Raw genomic sequence first — 21,683 nt, forward strand, 5'->3', positions numbered from 1 at the left:
GGTCAGGCCTAACAGTTCTTTTATTGAGTTAAACAAATGCATGGGGTGCAAACTAAAATGAATTGCCTTTAATCTCCAAATATTCTGCTTCTGGATTATTCCTGGTCTTGGGTGTTAAAATGAAAAAAATAGCAGTGGGGCATTCAGCCCCTCAAGCCTACTACACCATTGATAAGATCATGTCTGATCAGAATGCAACCTTAACTCCACTTCTCAATTTGCCTGCAGCAAAGTTGACATTAACTCTGCCTTCAAATTTAAAAAAACTCTTGCATCCACCAATCCTTGATGAAGTGAAAGATTCTCAATCCTCGGACAATAATTGTCCTCACCTCCGTCTTAAATTGGTGATCCCCTATTTTTAAACACAATCCCTAGGTCGCAATTCTCCTAAAAAACTAAACATTCTCCCCATACCCACCCTCCGAAGACATATCAGAGTGCAAGGACACAAAAGTAAATGCCGAAAAATTGAGAACAATTTTCCATAATAGAGAATTGTTCATTTAGTTTATATCATCTCTTCTCATTCTTTGTTAAAATGTCATTGTTCACTGTTAGCATTGCGTGATTAGGGTGTTCACTGAGGTTCAGTGATAGCACTGAGATGTACTGAGAAACAAGAATAAAACTGTTAGAGACATCAGCCAAACAGGCTTACCAAAATCAACTGTTTGGAACATCATTAAGAAGAAAGAGAGCACTGGTGAGCTTACTAATCGCAAAGGGACAGGCAGGCCAAGGAAGACCTCCACAGCTGATGACAGAAGAATTCTCTCTATAATAAAGAAAAATCCCCAAACACCTGTCCGACAGATCAGAAATCCTCTTCAGGAGTCATGTGTGGATTTGTCATTGACCACTGTCTGCAAAAGACTTCATGAACAGAAATACAGAGGCTACACTGCAAGGATGCAAACCACTGGTTAGCCGCAAAAATAGGATGGCCATGTTACAGTTTGCCAAGAAGTACTTAAAAGAGCAACTACAGTTCAGGAAAAAGGTCTTGTGGACAGATGAGAAGAAGATTAACATGTCAGAGTGATGGCAAGAGCAAAGTATGGAGGAGAGAAGGAAATGCCCAAGATCCAAAACATACCACCTCATCTGTGAAACACAGTGGTGGGGGTGTTATGGCCTGGGCATGTATGGCTGCTGAAGGTACTGGCTCACTTATTGATGATACAACTGCTGACGGTAGTAGCATAATAAATTCTGAAGTGTATGGACACATCCTATTTGCTCAAGTTCAAACGAATGCCTCAAAACTCATTGGCCGGCGGTTCATTTGACAGCAAGACAATGATCCCAAACATACTGCTAAAGCAGCAAATTAGTTTTTCAAAGCTAAAAATGGTCAATTCTTGACAGGCCAAGTCGATCAGAACTCAATTGAGCATGCCTTTTATATGCTGTAGAGAAAACTGAAGGAAACTAGCCCCCAAAACAAGCATAAGCTAAAGATGGCTGCAATACAGGCCTGGCAGAGCATCACCAGAGAAGACATGCAACAACTGGTGATGTCCGTGAATCACCAACTTCAAGCAGTCATTGCATGCAAAGGATATGCAACAAAATAGTAAACATGACTACTTTCATTTACATAACATTGCTGTGTCCCAAACATAATGATACCCCAAAATGGGGGGACGATGTATAAACACTGCTGTAATTTCTACATGGTGAAAAAAAAATGTATAAAAATACCCTTTAATAAAATCTGACAATGTGCACTTTAAGCACGTGATTTTTTCTATTACAAATCTCAAATTGCGGAGTACAGACGGTCTTTGTCCCAAACATTATGGAGGGCACTGTATATTAAATGGTCTAGATGAGTATCGTGCATAACTTCAGTATGAAAAGAAACAAAAATCAAGGCAGACAGTAACACACAGAAATGGTTGAAAAATGGTGAAATGAGCTAACACTTGGCATAAGCAGAGAATTGTGAAATGTAGCATTTTAACAGACTAGACCAAGTGGACTCATTGGGCCCAAACCTCTCCTGCATTGGTGCAGCACCCTCTCCTCCCCCCCCCCTCCCCTCTCCCCACCTCCCACCCTCCCCCTCCATCCCCCCTTATCCTCCCTCCCTCCCCCCCTCCCTCCCTAGGAGATAGATTTAAACTTTAAAATGTGAATAACTTAAAAAATATAACACCAATTTCAACAAAACTTCTTCCATTGGCACCAAAGGGACAACGGTGACTAAGGTGGGCCTAAAATTGTCGTGCTATCGTGTACTGTTTTGCCTGTAGTTCAGGAACAAACAAACAAACAAACGAGAGTTTTAGTATATAGATAGATTGAGGAGGGACAATATAAACGGTGTCCAGTTTTAAGGCAAATGCTGGAATGTGCAACCGGAGATTGAGCTGTCTTTACATCAGTATCCCACAAGGAAGCGTTCTCAGCCTTTTACTATACTCTCTATACACTTGTAACTGTGTGGACAAATACCGCTCTAACTCAATCTACAAGTTTGAAGATGACACCATTGTAGTGGACTGGATCTCGAAGAATGATGAGCAAGTACAGGAAGGAGATACAGTTAGTAACATGGTGTGAAGCCAACCTCTCTCTCAACATCAGCAAGACGAAGGACATAGTTATTGATTTCAGAAAGCATGCTGGAGTGCATGTCCCAATCAGCATCAATGGTGCTGCAGTGGAAATGGTCAGGAGCTTCAAGCTCTTTGGCATAAATATCACCAACAATCTGTCATGGACCAACTACATTGAAGGGGGCTATGACCAAAAAACGATATCAAATTTCTCAATTTCCTCAAGAGGCTATGGAAGTTGTCCACAACAACTCTTATCAGCTTCTATAGATGCACCATAGAAAATGTCCCATCTGCTGGCATCACAGTTTTGTTTGAGAACAACTCTGACCAAGGCCGCAAGAAATTGCAGAGTTGTCTCAGGAAAGAGCCAACATAATCAAGGGCACTTGCCCACCCTTCTTTCCCAATTATTCCTTCTTCTCCCTTCTCCCATTAGGCAGAAGATACAAAAAATTGAAAGCACTTATCACCTGACACGGGTGTGGTCCTGCCCCCACCCCCCCCCCCCCCCCCACACCTTTTTTTAACGATCCACCCATAAGTTACGGTATAGTCCCTTTTTTCTCTGTAATTTTAGCTCTACAACGCTGCAAAACTATATTCTGCACTCTGGATTTTTCTCTTTGCATTACCCGTTGTACTTGTGTATAGCTTGATTGCACTCCTGTATAGTATGATTTGATTTAATTGGATAGCACACAAAAAAGCTTTTCACTATTATCTCCGTACACGTGACAATAATAAACCAAAACCAATACGTTCACAATGTATGTGCATGCACACTACACAAAACATACAAAGTAATTTGGTTTTATTAGTATTGGATATGAAGTACAAAGTTACTTCAGAAATGTAATTAACCTCAAATGTAATCCTAGGTAATGTAATACTAATTCTGCATGCCATTCTTTGAGATGAATGAATGTTAAAAGGTATAAGAAATGAAACGATGAAGATCTACAAGAAATTGTACCAGCAATGAGAGGTCAGTTAAGTACAAAGTCTGCAGAAATTCTGAATATTCTCCTTTTAATAAATGTTAAGAAGTCTGATATTAAACATCATCAAGTAAGAATGTAATTGTTCTATCTGGGACATATGACAATAAAATACTCTTGACTTGTAAATGAGAGGAATACAAATATGACAGAATCCTTTTCATTGTACTTCAGTACATAGACAATACTAAATAAATCAAAAATGTAATCAGAGTAAACTGATTTGTGATTGCCACAAAGGGAGGCTTTTAAGTATGATTTTCATCACAGAAAATTGTTATCTATTTTTCCTCCAGAATGCACTGCCCGAAAAGGGTGTCAGAAGCACATTTAGTGATAGTTTCCAAAGGGGAGAGTGAATAAAAACTGAAGGGGGAAAAAAGTGACAGAATTAAGAGGACAGAGAAAGGGAAGTGAGGAACAAGGAATTTGGCACATGCACATGCATCAAGTTGTTGAAGAAGGGTCTCGACCCGAAACGTCGCCCATTCCTTCTCTCCTGAGATGCTGCCTAACCTGCTGAGTTACTCCAGCATTTTGTGAATAAATACCTTCGATTTGTACCAGCATCTGCAGTTATTTTCTTACCTACTATGGTGTCTTTTTATCATTGTAAATTTAGTCAGAAAAACTAATGCTACGAAATACAAAGAGGAATAATTGAACAGGAAAATCCGTGTGGAATTTCAGATCTGCAACATTACAAGATCAATATTAGCCAAAGGTTATTTTTCTTAAAGACTCTTCAGATGGAGCTGAAAATAATATTTTCTGTAGGGAGGAACTGCAGATGCTGGTTTATACCCAAGATAGACAGAAAAAGCTGGAGTCACTAAGCAGGTCAGACAGCACCTCTGGAGAAAACGAATAGGTGACGTTTCTCACAAATAATCTTTGTTTCCCAGACACAAAGCTTGAAAACCTTGCAACTATACTTGTTCTTTGAACTAAGCTCCAAATACAATATTAAATTACCACAATACTGAATTATAAATGTGACAGAACAGGTGAAAGAATTTACAAATGGCGTTCAGATGTCAGGACACTCCTGGTGCATTCAACTGTCGTTAATTTATTACCCTGAATGAACAAACCCCTTCTGCTAAAAGCTTCAACCCACAAAGCAGCCTTCTGTGTTGTGGTGAAGAACTTCCTAAGAAACCCTGCTGGATTATTAAAATTACTACTGTTCTCTGCACCTTGAATTTTCCTAATGCGCTGGAATTCAAGGATTACAGGTAAAGGCGGCTTTTGGTACATTGGTCAGTTCTCAAGCAGTTCTCAAAACACAAAGAATGGTGTTAATGTTTCAGGTCTGACAAAGTATTGGTTTTGGTTTATTATTCATAGATTCCAAAGATTCATAACCTTGAATAAAGATTTTCTAACTTCAGTCCTCTGCCCTATTTTTCGCAAAAAAATCCACAGGCTATAAAACTATCATTCTACTGTTCAGGAAAAAAATCCTTTCGGCATTTGTTGTACAAACATACACCTCTAAAATGATAAGTTTATGTTAATGTTAAAAAAAAGTTGTGGTACATAACAGGATCAACACGTCCAAATTTTAATATACACAACAAAAATCAAGTTGGTGCATATCACTATTATACCATAACTGATGTCTCCAAAATGAAGTCTGTGAGATTGACAAAAGGGCTTCAAGAAGCCACGTACATAATTTAAAAATCAACTTGGATGCTATCCATGAACACACTTAAATTCTGTTCCAGATAGAAACAAACAAAATGTCATTGGGGTCTGTCAATAAGTTTTGGACTGCACATGCAATCAAAACATGTAACTATAGGTCACAGCTGAATATCTGCCACAGATCACAACTTTACAGTATATTCAGATTCTCCTGAACAAATTTAATATGAATAGACCAGTTGCCGAAAAGGAAAACTGGTGAATGCAAATAACAATCTAACAGGCATAAAATTATGCTAAAACTTGGGGGATTAATAGTACCTGAAGCAGTACACAGCAAATTAATATTTTATAAACAGAATAAAAAAGTTAGACCCTAATAATCACTGGTAGAAGCAAGGAACTGCAGATGCTGGTTTACACAAAAGGACACAAAGTCCTTGTACATAAATAATAATCAGTGGGTGTCTCAGTTCAAAACAAAATTTCAAAATAAAAGATACATGATTAGTTCCACGTATCACATGAACAATACAACCTTGAATTAAGGCTGTTCCAAATTGTCCCTCCTTAATAAAATATTGAAATCTTAAATATGCTTAAATCAAATAATATAGTAACATGCATTTTTTCAAGATTCAAAATAAGCAAAGAAATAAGGGATCAGTCTAATATGAAACACTACAAAAAGTAAATTTGATCACAGAATTGAAATTGAATAGATTACAATTTTCAAGGACTATGCAATGAAATGGTACCTTGGAGGAAATTCCATGCTCCTTGCCATTATTCCCACTATGAAAGACTCTCCTGTCATTCAGACCAAGCCTGTCAGTTTCCCCTTTTGGAGTTGATGTAATTGAAGAGCCCTGTGCTGCATTTCCTAGCTTGTCCTCAATGCGGGGCCGAACTCTCAGACTACGAGATGCCTCCTTTATCAAACAGTTTAGTTAAGACATTTATGATTAAAATGTCAATGAAACCCAAGACAAACAGCTTTTAAACAAATTCTGCTCTAATTTTAATACCCTTTAAAAAAAAATAACATTCACAACAATGTCTCAAAACATAAAAGCCAGTACCTGAATGTTTTCTATCTGTATGATTTAAAGCACAACTTACAAAGACAGATTCTGTATTCAATTTGGTATTTGCTACTATATTATCTTACCGTTGCATCTGATGCTTCGGACTGCACATCTAGGTTGAGAGAAGTGCTATCAGCGACAGAACCAGATCCTACAGCAGAGTCAGTTGTGCCAACTTCATCCTCCTCATTCTCCTGGGCCTGAACATTCAACAAAAAGCCGTGGGATCCAGAACTTATTAGAAACAAATCAGTGTTTTAAAAATGCATTTAATACTTCAGCAACAATGGAGCCAAGAAAAAATCATAATGTCAATTAAAAGAGGCACTGGAATGCAAAATTTGTTCATCACTCGCCTGGGTCAGTTTTGTTGGTCATTGAAATAGAATGCCTTTGTACCACTCTCTACCAATGACCTCTGAATAAAAGCACAGTAAAATAATGCTTCTTTTAACATGTCTTTGCCTGAGCCACAAATAGTGCTAGTGTTCCATGTTCCAACAATCCAAGCTAAGAAATTTATTTTAATCCCACTCACAAGTCAGTATTGGCATTACATTTACATGTAGGTTCATCACTGCCAATTGCAAACAACCAAAGCAGTACTTTTCTTCTATCTCCAGCAAATCATTTCATATTTATCAAGATCTCTCTGACGTCCACTGCTCCAGTAGACATATTGCCAGTATGAAAATTCTGTCTTTCGTCCTCAATTTTTATATCCCTTCAAAATCTCTATGAATTTCAAACCTCTTCAGTAATGGTTCAGCCAAAGATAGATCAAGCACTACAATTTTACATCAGTATGATTTCCCATTTACTTGCTCTCATTTATCAGACTCAATAAATTGAGATTTTTTCTTGGGTTTATTTACTGACATTTTTCATCTAATTACCTAATTGAAAAGTGGCTCAATTCAACCACAGCTGTAATCACAAATTATGAATTTAAAGAATTTGGCCACAATATACTACTCAGCAAATGCAAAAGTAGCTAACATAAATTTACCCCACAATCAAGAAAATATTTAAGCACACCAGACCATTGGTTCAAATATCTTTTTTTTTAAGCAAGGCAACCATATCCAAGTGAAAAGCATTTCACTTAGACAAGAGAAATGAAGTGCACCATATTGGGAAATGGCTCAAGAGGAGATGCGCACAAATGGCACAACTATGTATGCTTTGCTCTGGATTTATGGTACATGAAGTCAAATTGAATACGCAAGTCCAGAAGACCTATTATTACGATAAATAATATAATTAGGTGCATGCTCCAAAACATACCAGCATTTTTTGTAAAAACTTCATGTATGACTTTTCTTGTTCTTTTAAGTGATCTATCAGTTGAGTCAAACGCTCAACGTTGGCAGATCTTTCATTTTTCTCCATTAGATCTTCCCGCATGCATCGAGCCTTGTTGATATAATCCCGAATCTGGATAAGTCTGCTCACAACCTATTATTAAAACAAATACATGGAAACCACTTTCTGTACAATTTCTGCTTTACTATGGATTTAACAGACCATTAACACATCTAGAGGCATTACAATGTTAAATAATTGCTTTAGCTGCCTTGTCTAGTGTCCGTCACCATGAATGGCAGAGATTAAGCAACTCAAACTAATCAGAACAAAGAAATGGAAAGAAGAGTCAATCTGAGAGCCCCTCTGACATTCAAAAGTTCCCTCAACGGTGAACATACTGAACAATTAAACAAGCAAAATTCCTTGGCACAGGAAATTCTAGCAATATACCAATTTCCATGAAAATAGATATCTTTTCAGTAAAGTCTCAAATGACTTGCCAATGCCCCAATTCTGGACTCTCCAGCTGAGGGAAACAACAACCCTTCGGTAGACCAATTTTTACTAGTTTGCCGGCATTTAAAAATTACTTTCTATTCTTTGTACCACCCCAAAACCCAAGAAACAAAATCATGGTTTAAAAATGATTTTAAAAATTATATCTGACAATAGTAATAATTGGACAAATAGATTGAAGAACAGAAAAATACCTACAGAGTACTGTGCACTCTCTGAGGATGTCCCAAAGCATATCAGAATAAATTAAATGCTTTTGAACATTTAAGTGGTTAGTCTTTAATGTATTAAAGTACAACAGCAAAGAAGCAACTTGCAACATTTAACAAAAGTGAGTTTGCTCCTGGATAACTGACCAGGAACCAATTTTTAAAGTGTTAGTTATTCAAGCACTTGGTGCCATTCTTTAAGTGCTATTGATTGAGGGACAAAGATTGAACAGGACATATGTAGAATCCTCTGCATTTTGTTGATGAATGCATAATGACACTGTATTAACTTGTCAATTGATACTTGGAACCAACGGTAGTTAATTGCCAACCATTCTAGCTACCCAGAGTTAGCCATTGTCACCCTGACTTGCAGCTTACCTCAGGCAGATATGAAGCTCATACGTGGGGAATTGAGACCCACAATCAGTCAGTATAAAACGGCTTACCCCAACGGCTTCCTCAGTATCGCCAGGGACTTAACCAGGTTAGCTTGAAGTCTCAGCCAATACCACAGGACCCAACATATTCGGCCACTGTTATACCACCATCAGGAACACCTATTGCTCCATCCCTCTCCCACACTTTGGAAAATCTGATAACCTGATTGTGCTTATTCTTCCCGCTTATAGACATAGACCAAAGAGTATGACAACAGCGAAGGGGACAGCATGAGAGGCAGCAGAGTAGTTACAGGTTTACTTGGAATTGATGGACTGGGCCATGTTCAAGAATTTGAAGAGGGCCTGAATGAATTTGCCAGTCATCACTGACTTCATTGAGAAATGCATGGACAAGTGTGTACCTTCAAAAACATTCTGAGTTTTCACCAACTAGAAACTCTGGATTAAACAGGTTTGGAATGTGCGAGGGGCCATAGCTGTGGTGTTTAAGCCTGGCATTCTAAAGTCGTACAAGAAGTCTGTAGGTTAATTTGGCTTCTGTAAAAATTGAAAATTGTTCCTCGTGTGTAGGATAGTGTTAGTGTATGGGAATGGCTGGTCGGCATGGTCTCAATGGGCCGAGGGGCCTGGTTCCTCGCTGTATCTCTAAACTAAACTGAAAACCAAGTCCAGGAATGACATCCAGGTCACAATGAGCGCAGAGCCAATTCCAGAGGCACAGACAGAAAGTCAACAGCTGTAGTAGGACCTGCATGCTATCACTTCCTTTAAGTCAAAACCAAGTAGCATAATTTGCAAACCTCCCAACATTTGATTTTACAAATTCATAATTTTGATGTCCAAAATTCAGAATTTTACATCAAAATTCATAATATGGCACGTAATGCAACTTTTCAGCAAAAAAAAAGTATGCACGCCAAATGCGCGTACACGTTGTGTTACATTCATGTGTGAAAAACGACTATTATTTCCAACAGGCTGTAGTTCTTGGACCACAGGTACAATGTCAGGCCAATCATGGGTATATACTGCTATTTATGGAAAAGTTATTGAACAGAAATACATTTTACAACACAAAGAAAAATTGTTTTGTTTTGTTTTTTCTATTTTGCTTTTTCCTTACTCATCCCAATTCTCTTGGTATTGAATTAAAGAACAATGGTCATAAAATGTATGACTAAGTTCTGAAGAGTTTAATTTAAAATTGCACATACCTAATTTCATTGAAGACATATTTGCTCCAGTGGTCTTTCCAGTGGTCTTCAACGGCAAATCACAATGGTCCATGTCCTCCCCAGCCCCTCACTACCCTCTCCCCGCTCCCCTCCCCTCCTCCACTCCCTTCCCACCCCCACTCTGCTCCCCTCCCCTCCCCTCCCCTCCCCTCCCACCCCGCTCCCTCCACCCCCCACCCCGCTCCCTCCACCCCCCACCCCCACTGCCCTGACATTCGCCTGCTCGTCGTGGACGACGATTTCATAGACCCCTGGCGGCTGGCAGCCTGTGCAGACATGCAGTGGCAGGCGAACCAGCAGGGTGGCGCCACCATCAGCCGGGTGGCAGCAGTGCCTCGGCAGGTCAAGCGGGCGGCCCAGCCACCAACAAAGGTGCGGCAGTGAAGCCGGCCAAGACCGATGCCGGCAAGGGTGAGTGGTGCTACTACCACCAAAGGTGGGGTTCCGCGGCCCGCCGATGCCGACCACCCTGCACACATTCCAGGAAACGTCTCGGCCGGCCGCTAGTAGTGGCTACTGCGGTCGGCCAGAAGCATCGCCTCCTCTATACCTGGGATCGTTACTGGGGATGGCGTTTTCTTGTGAACACGGGAACAAAGGTCAGTGTTTTGCCCCCATTGGGGGCCAACACTCGTTCCGGAAAAAGGTGGCCTTCTCTGTCCGCCGCCAACGGCAGCAACATCAAGACGTACAGAGTCCGCACGATCTGCTCAACTTCAACTCCTGTCACTTCAAGTGTGCCTCTACTATCGCAGACGTCTCCCAACTGCTGCTGGGTGCCGATTTCCTCCGGGTGCACTCCCTGCTGGTTGACATGAAGGGACCACGTCTCGTCAATTCTGAGATGTTCGAGTCGATCGCCTTGCGCCACGCCGAATTGACTGCGCCACATCTCGGCGACCTTCCCACCACCGGACCACCACTCCATGCACGCACACACAGGCGCCCCCCGACAAACACCAACTGGCCAAAGACGAGTTCCGCAAGAGGGAGGAAATGCTCAGACAGCCCGTGGCCAGCCACACTTCACATGGTCCCCAAAGCATCTGGAGGCTGGAGACCCTGTGGGGACTACTGCCGTCTCAACGACGTCACAACGGCCGGCCTGCAACCTGTCCCTCAGGTTGCATTCAGGACTTCTCGGCCAATCTGGATGGCACCAAGGATTTTTCCGAAATCGACCTGGTACGTGGCCACCCGGACGACATCACCGCGTTTGGGCTCTACAGGTGCTTTTCGGCCTCAAGAACGCCGCCCAGGCTTTCCAACGGCTCATGGACACGGTGGACCTCGGGATGTTCATATACCTCGACGACATCCTCTCTTGCCAGGAACACTGCGCACACCTCCGGCTGCTCTGCCAGCGGCTCAATGAGCATTGCCTGGCCATCAACGTTGCCAAGTGTCAGTTTGGCCTCCCTTCCATCAGCTTCCTCGGCCACCACATCAACCAGCATGGTGCGGCCCCGCTCCTGAAAGGTTGAGGCCATTCGCAAGTTTCCCAAACCCTCTACGGTGAAGGGACTCCAAATGTTTGTCGGCATGGTCAACTTCTATCACCGTTTTGTGTCAACAGCCGCAAGGAGCTCGTTTGGGACACGGCCACGTCTGCGTTCAACTATGTCAAAGAGGCGCTGGCAATGGTGATGATGCTGGTACATCCGTGGGCCAACATCTCTCACGGTTGACGCATCTGGCACAGCCGTGGGCGGAGTGCTGGAACTGCTAAATGGAATCTGGCAGTCCCTCGCTTTTTTCAGTCGTCACCTGAGACCCCCTGAGCAGAAATACAGCGCTTTCGACTGGGAGCTCCTCGCGCTCTACCTGGCCATCCGGCATTTCCACTACTGCCTCGAGGGCAGGGATTTCACAGCTTTCACCAACCACAAGCCACTCACGTTTGCCTTTGCCAGAGTGTCTAATCCCTGGTCATCCTGACAGCAGCGTCCCTTGGCCTACATCTCAGAGTACACAACTTGCGTCCAGCACATCGCAGGCAAGAGCAACCGGTTCGCAGATGCGTTGTCCCGCACCGCCATCAATGCCATCCACGCTTTGACCCGGGGTGTCGACTACACGGCCATGGTGGCCGCCCAGCGCGAGGATGAGGAGATGCTCATCGACCTCAGGCCTGTTGTTGGAGGATGTGCGATTCGGGCCCTCTGACACCACGCTCCTTTGCGACGTGTCTACCGGACAGCCAAGACCCATCATCCCCGCGGCCTGGCGCTGCCGGATTTTGGTTTATGGTTTCCCCTTCCATCCGGGCAATAACGGCACTGATGGCAGCCAAGTTCATGTGGCACGGGTTGTGCAAACAGGTCGCAACTGGGTCAGGGCGTGCATCCGTCAAACCTCAAAGATTCAGCGACATATCAAGGCGCCGCTGCAGAATGTCGCCCTGCCGGACTGGAGTTTCGACCTCTTTCACGTTGGACCGCTGCCTCCATCCAGAGGTGTCATCCACCTTTTCACCATCGTGGACCAATTCACAAGATGGCCAGAAGCCATCCCGCTCTCGGATACCTCCACTGCGACATACCCGGCTGCTTGGCTGAAGCTGAACCACACTACGGCCTGCCACCCACAAGCAAATGGCCTCGTGGTGCATTTTCACCGACACCTGAAGACATCCCTACGGGCACGAGACTGACTCTCTCACCCACCCTCAACTCTGCCAGCTGCGACCAGGAACACATGAGACACGTACACAAGATCAGCCCACCTCACTCATTAGCCTAATTGCCTCCATTACTCCGGTTCTGGGGGGGGGGTCATGTGCTGGGCTGAGACACTTTGGCTTTGAACCCCGTCGTTTGTCGGGGTGAGATCTGGGCCAACCAATCAAGGCGGACCGTCGTGTGTGGGCGGAGTACAAAGCAATTGCCGTTAGAATTTGAACTTGGGCATGCACACATGAGCGATGGGGCGGTATCGGTTAATGATTAAACAGAGTGTTTACACAAAGCGTGGACCTCTGCAAGTCTTTCTTTTCATTGTCATTTTTTAAATTTATGTTTAACTTGTGTAATTTTGTGTTCTGTCCGACTCCATGTTCCTACGGTGCTACTACAACCAAGCTCATCATATTCGCGCATATGCCAATAATTTTCTATGATCTATATCTCTCAACTAATATTTATCCATCTGCTAACATCACTTATTTATCTGTTTTTTCCTGGTTGTGAGAGCTAGCCCAGTGCAAATTGGCTGCTGGATTTGGTACATTAGCTGACAAATGGACAAAACAAGTGTATCCCAGAATCATAAGTTACAAGTAGACTGCAGTTCTTGCAAAATCCCAATAAAAAGTTAGGAAGTGGATATATGCTGCATTGTCTACTGGCAATGTTTTTTACGATAATCAGCATTTAATTCGTGTTTTTTCAAACATGGGAACTATTAAAACAAAATATGTAATACACAAATGTGAATGATTGAGCCAATGTAATGAGTAGAGCCAGGATTTTGCCATAAGTGACTTTTCATGCCTTTTTTATGATTTCAGCAAGATAATGCCCTTTTCAAGACCGAGTGCCTAAATCAGCCTTTTTTTGTCGTTAACATAACTTACAGGAAAATTTCCACCGAAACCTGGGACGCCACCATCGGTCATTCATTCGTGGGTAGTAGACGAGGCCCCAGTCTTTTGCAGCTGGCTGTGAGTGGGTGTTAAGTGGTGATTGGAGAGGGGTGGGTGCGGAAGGGTCCAGTCTTTTCAAACTGGAGTCAGGCTGTGAGTAGGTGTGAAGTGTTGGTTGGGGAGGGGGTACCAGGGTTAAGTTTCCGTTTATCGAACCAGCAGAACTCGTTCACGTCGTTGGTCAGCTGACGATTGTCCAAGGAGCAAGTTTTCCTCTTGTAGCTTGTGAGTTATTGCAAGCCCTTCCAAACTGAAGAGTCATTAGCTGAGAACTTGCTCCTCAACATCTCAGAGTACCTTTCCTTGGCAGCTCCGATTCCTCTTCTCAGCTTGTACTTGGCCTGCCTGTAGAGGTCTGCATCCCCGCTCCTGTAGGATCTACCCCTGCAAGCGTCAAAATGCCTAAAGTCAAGTCAACGCCCTGTAAAAAACTGAACAATTTGGTGAGTGTACGGGAGTGATATATTCTCTGCAGACAACTGTGTGCTGTTTTGCAAAGCACGCGAGAAAGCAGTGAATCATGTCTCCCAGCATGTACAGACAGCTAAACACAAGTCGGCGGCAGAGAAACTGAAGGCGGGAAATACGCAAGCTTGTCTCCTCACTACATTTACTGCTGGCTCCAGTCACAAATTTGAGTTTGAGTAATCTGTGCAAGGCATTCATTGATGCTGGAATTCCACTGTGGAAATTGGAAAACAAATCTCTCAGCGGTTTTTTTGAGAAATACACAGAGGAATATATACTGAGCGAGTCATCATTACGGAAAAATTACGTTGACAGCAACTTCAACAGTGTTGTGCAGAAAATTAGAGATGAAGTTGCATGCAACAAAATATGGATCTCAATAGACGAGACAACCGATGCTGTGGGGAGATATGTTGCCAATGTGGTCATCGGTACACTGGAGCCAGGTCAATCATCAAAGGAGTATTTGTTGACATCGGAAGTATTGGAGAAGTCAAACAGCTCCGACTATTGCTCAGTTGTTTACATCTTCACTTGCTGTATTTTGGCCAGAAGGTATAAAACACGAGAATGTTCTTCTGTTTGTGACTGATGCAGCTCTGTACATGAAAAAAGCTGCTCGTGCTCTTAAAAGTTTTATTCCCCAAAATGTTGCATTTAACATGCTTAGCTCACGGACTCCATAGAATTGCCGAGCACATAGTTAGCTTGTTTCCAACTGTCGATCGCCTAGTTTACAATATCAAGAAAATCTTCCTCAAAGTTATGTGCAGTTGTTCAAGGAAATGGCATCCGAGATTCCGCTACCTCCTCAACCCGTTTTAACTAGGTGGGGTACATGGCTCTCTGCCGTACTCTACTATGCTGCAAATTTTGAAAAGATAAAAGAAAGCGTCAACTGCTTTGAAGAAGAATCTGCTGCAGTCAGGATCGTCAGTGAAATCATGCAGAAAAAGTCCCTCCACCGCGATCTTGTGTTTATTGCTTCCAATTTTGCAAACTTCCCACAAGCTATCACTTCCCTTGAGAAACATTAGTGAATAAATTGCAGGTTTTCAACAAAGTAACTGATGATATTTGTAAAGTTCCTGGTGATGTGGATAAAGACATACAAGGAAAATGTGAGAGTGATTTTAGGTAACAAAGATCTTGAAGAAATACAAAGCATAGCTAAAGCACAAGAGATCGACATGAATATTGAGTCTGTAGCTTGTTTCGGATATGTACCAGTGACCTCAGCTGGGGTAGAAAGAAGTTTTCACAACTGAAGCATATTCTGTCTGGCAGACGGCATAGTTTAACACCAGATAATTTGAAAAAAATGCTAGTAATTATGTGCAACCAGGCAACTTTGGTCATTTAATGTAGTATACCTTTATATTACCATTTTAACCATATTTTGGTGGTGGAAATACGTGCCTTTTTTTTGTCGATAAATGCATTTTTCTGTCAATAAATGCCTTTTTCGTGCCTTTTTAAAAAAAAAATTAATGACTATTTGCCTGCCTATTTCAGATTTTTAGTGCCAAAACATCCTGGCTCTAGTAATGAGACTTTGGATCATTAAACATTAACAGATAAGATAATGCCAGAAATGTGTGCAACTGCTTAGAAACTACTTCAAACCTAAAAGGATATCTGTTGTCCTAGAACTATTATTTGTGGGCCAATGCCTCACACATTCGCGTAAACCTATTACAACAAATAAGTTATATAAATATATAAAATGTATACAGCAATGGCTTCTCAGCAGCTTTATATTCTAACGTGGATAATAGTAATTTATACCAGTTAATCACACCAGATTTTCACAGATAAGCAAGCTAACAATGTTTTCAAATGCCTACAGAATTAACTTTCATACAACAATATTTCTCATCTTTAAGCCATTAAAAGTCATGATAAAAGAAGAAATTTAAATCTCACCTGACTACTCTCTATTTCGGATTCTCCTCTGATATCTCCAAGTAAGACCTGATCACTTTGCAACGAATCTTTGTTTATTATAGATGCAAACAAATCTCCTCCTGAAGCAGCAAACTTGGTTTCTTGTCTCTGTGGATTTAAATCAGGATCCTTGCTTTTGTTGCTATTGATCTGCTGCTGAAGAAAGTTGAATGGCTTTCTATTTTCAACAGGTGGACGTTTGTTGTTTGCAGCCATGGCTCTGCCATGAGAATCACTCCCAATGCTCCTCTAATCAAACATCACAATGTTTAGTGTAAGGAATACTCATCAATTCATTTAGAAAAGTGACATTCCATTACTTCGATCAATCAATTTCCTGAACAATTTGTGAGAGAATAAACCAAAGTTTGCAAAATCCTAGTACCTCAATAATTAAGAAATAATCTAGTATGAATACGTTAAAAATCAGGTACTCTCCTATAAAAGAGGCAAAAATGTATGCAGATACCTTTCCTGCTTAAATCTGACATTGTATGTGTAGGGGAAAAAATTGTCATTTCTCTTGTCACTTCCTAAATCTCTGCATGTGGACTGTTGGTCAGACTACAGCAAAATACTGAAAATCAAAGTTTAGAAATAAACAAACACTATTTTATTCACTGCGCAGATTATGAAAATGATCTGGAGGCTTAAAAAAGGGTAGGCTCCTCTGGAACTTTATGTTGACAGCATGTTTCTGCATTTGTACACTACTGTAAGTATATGTTACAGCTTTAGTTTTGCATAATCTAAAATGTCTTGACCACCAGAACCAAGGTTCTATTATGTATAGGTTCAATTAAGTTCTATCATGAACTAATTTTTAAAATGTACCACACAGGCTACTAAAAACACAAAGCTGAAAGGACGGACGGTTTGGGTTTAAGAGGCTATTAGCTAAAGCTGAAGTTCAGGGAAATTATTTAATGTTTTGGTTTTGTCCAAAATCTGCAAGAGACAAAATATAGCTAATGAGCTACCAGTGCAAGTGGTAAGATTTGTAGCAAACACATGTGGTGCTTGCAAGGAGCTATTTGATTTCAGCTATTCATTAAACAAACGAACAATTATAATGGAATTTAAATAATGTCCAGGTTGGTCAAATATTGGAAGTAGAAGTCCAAAGAAACTTTGGAATGGGGGATGGAAGGCCCATGTACATTTTTATGGACAAACATATAAAATAATCAAATGGATTGCTGACCTTCAAAACTTGATAACAAGAGGTAAACATTATTCTACTACTATTCAGCCCCCAGTTACACCGCATGAGTAGCATTGGATGATTATACACTAACCAACTTGGGGGATGTGCAACAAATGTATCCAAATTAAAGCTGGACTTAAAGGATCAAATGCATGAAATCTAATTGCTTGAACGATGACTTAAACTAGATATTAGGGAAACCCAAAGGGTAAATATAAATTATCAGTCAACGGGTTACCCTCTTGCATGTTTAAAAGTTGCAGTCGGGTCTTTCAGAAGTGAAGTTATAAAGGGCTTTTTTTACAGAGAAGCCAAGTATGGAATGTCCTTAACCAAATGACAAATGATTTGTCTTCAATACATTTTTGATACCAAAGACATTAAGGAATATGGGGCAAAGTGGCAAATGTAATCTGGATACAAGATCTCTTCTGCATAGCCCGTTCTTGTTCTTATGAAAGTAATGAGGCAGCACAGTAGCGAGGCTGGTAGAGCCACTGCCTCACAACACCAGAGAGCTGGATTCAATCCTGACCTTGGGTGGTCTGTGCGGAGTTTGAAAGTTTTTCCTGTGGCCATGTCGGTTGATAGGTTAATTAGCTGCTAAAAATTGCCCCGGGGTGTAGGGAATGATTGAGAAAGTGGGAACACATAGAATACGTGGGAATGTGTAATCTATGGTAATTTTTGGGCTCGGTGGTTCAAAGGCCCTGTTTCCATGCTGTATGATTCTGTGACTGGCATTGCTTATTTCTTAAAAACCATGGGCGATTCCTTCCTACTTTTCAGTCAGAGAGATGGCAAGAGACTGATAATGTACATGCAAAATACCTCATCCATAGATAAGTAAACATTTTTTATAAATGGAACATGGGACCTAGATGGCATTGCCCTAGCTACAGTTTTCTGGCAGTAGTTCTTGAGCATTTGTTTTACTATAACTACGCTTATCTTGTCTTAATGTGAATCTCTTGCTGTACAAAACTAATTTTCAAAAGCCAGTCCCAACACTGCCATTTTAAGTTATTCTTACACACATTACAGCCTCACAAGTTATTAAACCCCAAAATGTAATCCCCCCCCCCCAAAACCTCTGCTTTCCGCCATAAGATACAAAATATACTATTCCCAGCACAGCTGTTGAGATTGAAAAAAGGGCAACTGAAGTTTCTGAAGCACTTTTCTCAGGCGGTCTGCAGTTTGTCAGGTGTGCACAAAATTTCAAATTATTCACTTCAACTCAATTCTTGCGGTTCAGGAATTTTGCAAACCTTCACTGTAAAGGCCAGTATTTACAAACAGTTTGAGCAATAGGACAGTGATTATTTTCTAAACATAAAACACATGTATTTCTTCATTACATCGATCTCGAGCACAGCACTTTTCTGTGCATTAAAAGTCTTGCAATCCAGTTTGATGAAAAATACAGCTTGTTTATTATTCTTAAAAAGAGTAATGAAGCCGATCGTTCAAATCTACCTTACCTCATCTAAATCACTGAAGTTTATACGCTGCTTCAGCCTCTCAAGCTCTGCAGAGTCCGAAACAGAGAAACGATATGCATGCTTTGTAGGAGGGTAACTCTTAGGGGTTTTCGTCCTTCGGCGCCCAACAGCAGGCGAGGATTCAGGAGAAATGGCATTTGTAAGTCGGCTCTCACTTCCTACACTTAACCTTTTCTTGTTCTTCTCAGATGACTTGTTGGCCTTCTTATACTGAAGACTCCAATCCTACAAAGAAGAGTACAAATTTTCCACTCTGGTTGGCAAAGGCTTTATATTACTTCTGTAACACAAACATTTATCTATAATACAGGACCAAGTCACCCATATCATAATTTGGGTGTGGAATACGCAAGGCTAAAGGCCTTACCATTAGACTCTCAATGTCCTAACAGGTCTGACCAAGGATGAATTTATGAGCAGGTTGTTCTTGTGTCATTGGTAAATTGAATTTAATTCTGATAATTCTCATAAAATTACCAACCATGTGAATAAATACAGGCTCAATAAAAAGCAATCTTCATGAATTTCTTGTATTAAATGAATGTGTCTACCTATGAAGGACGGCACAGTCGCTCAGCAGTAGAGTTGCTGCCTTACAGCACCAGAGACCCAGGTTCGATCTGGACTACGGACTGTGACCGCATGGGTTTGGGGCTCTGCTTTCCTGCCACAATCGAAAGAGGTACAGGTTTGTAGGTTCATTGGCTTCTGTAAATTGTCCCATGTGTGTAGAATAGTGCTAGCATACAGGGTGATCGCTGGTCGGTGTGGACTCTGTTTCTACGCTGTTTCTCTAAAGTCTAAATATGCTTGGATTCCCTACATTTCATTTATGTGTTAAGTTTTCTCTCTAACTGTCATTGTGTAATTTCTAAATATTCGTCAAATTTAGTAAACACATTACTTCTCCAGATTTTAGCCTCTGTAGCCTCCCATTCCCAATTCTGTACAGTTCTATGATTCTATGAAAGAGTATTAATTCAATTCCTCTTTCGACAGATAGTGTCTAATGTGAACATCATTATTTTCTGGTTTTACTGGGTTTTTTTGGTTCTTCGGTAAATATAAAAATCATACACAAATCTTTCCTCCCATTGAAAGTGGGAGATTAATACATGTATCAAGCTGAGAAAATTGACTGCAATAAACAGAATTCCCAATTATTACCACAAAACATCGTTCACCTCCAAAGCTTCGTAAACGTCACTAAAAATAGTGCATTACCCACAAAAGCAAATAAGTAATAAGGAACGAATACGTGTTTTTACCTTGCATTCAAAATATTTGTTTAGCTTATCACTGGGCTATCAAATTAATTGTGCCTTGCTACATAATAGTCAAAAGGTATGCCAAAACTTTTACATGAGCATATAGATAAAAGCAGCATTTCACTAGCAGTGTTCCCCAAATGCCAAATCACTAGTTTGACATTACCAATGCTCCCAACAATAACTAGAATATCATCCTACCCGATTATTTAACTGATCATCCAGACCTCCATTGTTCACCGTACGGTTGGCCAAGTCTGGTTCTTCAATGTTTTCCTCAAACAATGGGGCACCACCAGTTGCCATCTTTGGATGCTAGACAAAAAAAATTGAAGCTTTTTACAGCACTTGAAGATCATTGTCTATATTAATTATTTAACTAAAATATCTGGTGACAGACATTCCCACACACTTCTGCCTTAATGTTGGTGCAGTTTTGATAATAGGTCAAATGATTCTTCCAGACTGTTGTAAAATACTATTGGTATTTAAAGAACTGTCAACATTTATGGCTCAAACACTATTGCTCTTGGTCAGACATTTCAGTTGCTTTGTTGTTTGCCACGCTGCCTTGACTACAACAGTAGTGAAGCAGTTCACAACTAAGATTCAGAAAATGTTGTACAAAAGAACCCAAATTAAATAAAACTAAACTAAATCTTCTCATGTGTAGATCATAATGCCAAAAACAGTTAGCAAAGATATAAAAGATGCATTACAACTAGTTAAACAGAAATAATTTAGTTTGACAGATGAACAAAATAAAAACATGATTTTCCAAATCACATGAGAATTTTACAACCTTCTCAATTTGTTGCAAGTGATATATAGTTTTAATCCCGAGACTGAACCGAGTGTTGGAATTCAGCATTCAAACGCCAAAATAAACTCTTATGGTTTCCTGCGCTGGTAAACGCAGGTTCGCAGACAGCGGGCGACATCACCTCACCCTCCTCACCTCACCTCACCTCACCCAGTGCCCCCAACCCCGGCTGATCCAAGAGAAGGGTGGGAGATGCCGCCGGCCAACCCCGGAGATGCTGATGGACGTTGACCGGCAATGGGAGGACAAGCACAACTCCACCACTGGCTGGACAGACACCGTCCTAGCGGTTGAGGGCCGGGCCCAGCGTTTCGTGGGGCTGGGTGGGAGCAGAAATGCACACGCAGCCAGGCTCAGGGATAGGGAAGGCGGCTGGCTGACCGACCGACCGACCGACCATCTGTCTGTCTCACCCGGCGGGGAGGAGGAGGAGCGGAGCGGCCGCGCGGATCGGCGGCGGTTCGCCAACGGAATCCCGGCTCGCGCCCTTTCCCGCACTCTCCCGCGAAGCGCCGAGCAGCCCTCGCGAGCCGTTACTGAAACCATAGCGATGGGACCGGAAGTGACGCGCCGCAAGACACAACAAACGCGATCAGCCTCCGCCTGCCGGCCGGCAAATGCGGCGCGAGGTCCGCCTGCGTTCCCCTTCCGGCCGCTGGGGGGCGCAGGGCAGGCAGGAGCGCAGAGCCAAAGATAAAAGTGCAGGAAAACAACTGCAGATGCACAACTGCACAAACCTTTGGCATCACAAAATGCTGGAGTAACTCAATGGGCCCAGGCAGCATCTCAGGAGAGAACGAATGCGTGACGTTTCGGGTCGAGACCCTTCTTCAGTCTGACC

The 21,683-nt window shown here is 41.8% G+C and overlaps 1 protein-coding gene across 4 annotated transcripts in view; it reads right to left on the reverse strand.

Moving 5' to 3' along the window:
- Positions 1-21,389, reverse strand: part of pcm1 (pericentriolar material 1) — an 84,334-nt gene extending 62,945 nt beyond the window's left edge. For 2 of the 4 annotated variants that reach the window (XM_078397743.1, XM_078397725.1), the window contains exons 1-7: positions 21,256-21,389; positions 20,221-20,334; positions 18,731-18,976; positions 16,019-16,288; positions 7,597-7,767; positions 6,393-6,509; positions 5,980-6,153 (exon numbers count right to left, since the gene is read on the reverse strand). In XM_078397743.1, the coding sequence (XP_078253869.1) occupies positions 5,980-6,153; positions 6,393-6,509; positions 7,597-7,767; positions 16,019-16,288; positions 18,731-18,976; positions 20,221-20,325 (1,083 nt within the window). In that variant the 5' untranslated portion in view covers positions 20,326-20,334; positions 21,256-21,389. Of the gene's footprint in view, positions 1-5,979; positions 6,154-6,392; positions 6,510-7,596; positions 7,768-16,018; positions 16,289-18,730; positions 18,977-20,220; positions 20,335-21,255 lie in introns of those variants that run through there. The other 2 variants (XM_078397733.1, XM_078397751.1) reach the window with 2 other exon arrangements.
- Positions 21,390-21,683: the final 294 nt, after the last annotated feature.

The sequence above is a fragment of the Rhinoraja longicauda genome, chromosome 1 (assembly GCF_053455715.1).
Source record: "Rhinoraja longicauda isolate Sanriku21f chromosome 1, sRhiLon1.1, whole genome shotgun sequence".
Lineage (NCBI taxonomy): Eukaryota > Metazoa > Chordata > Chondrichthyes > Rajiformes > Arhynchobatidae > Rhinoraja > Rhinoraja longicauda.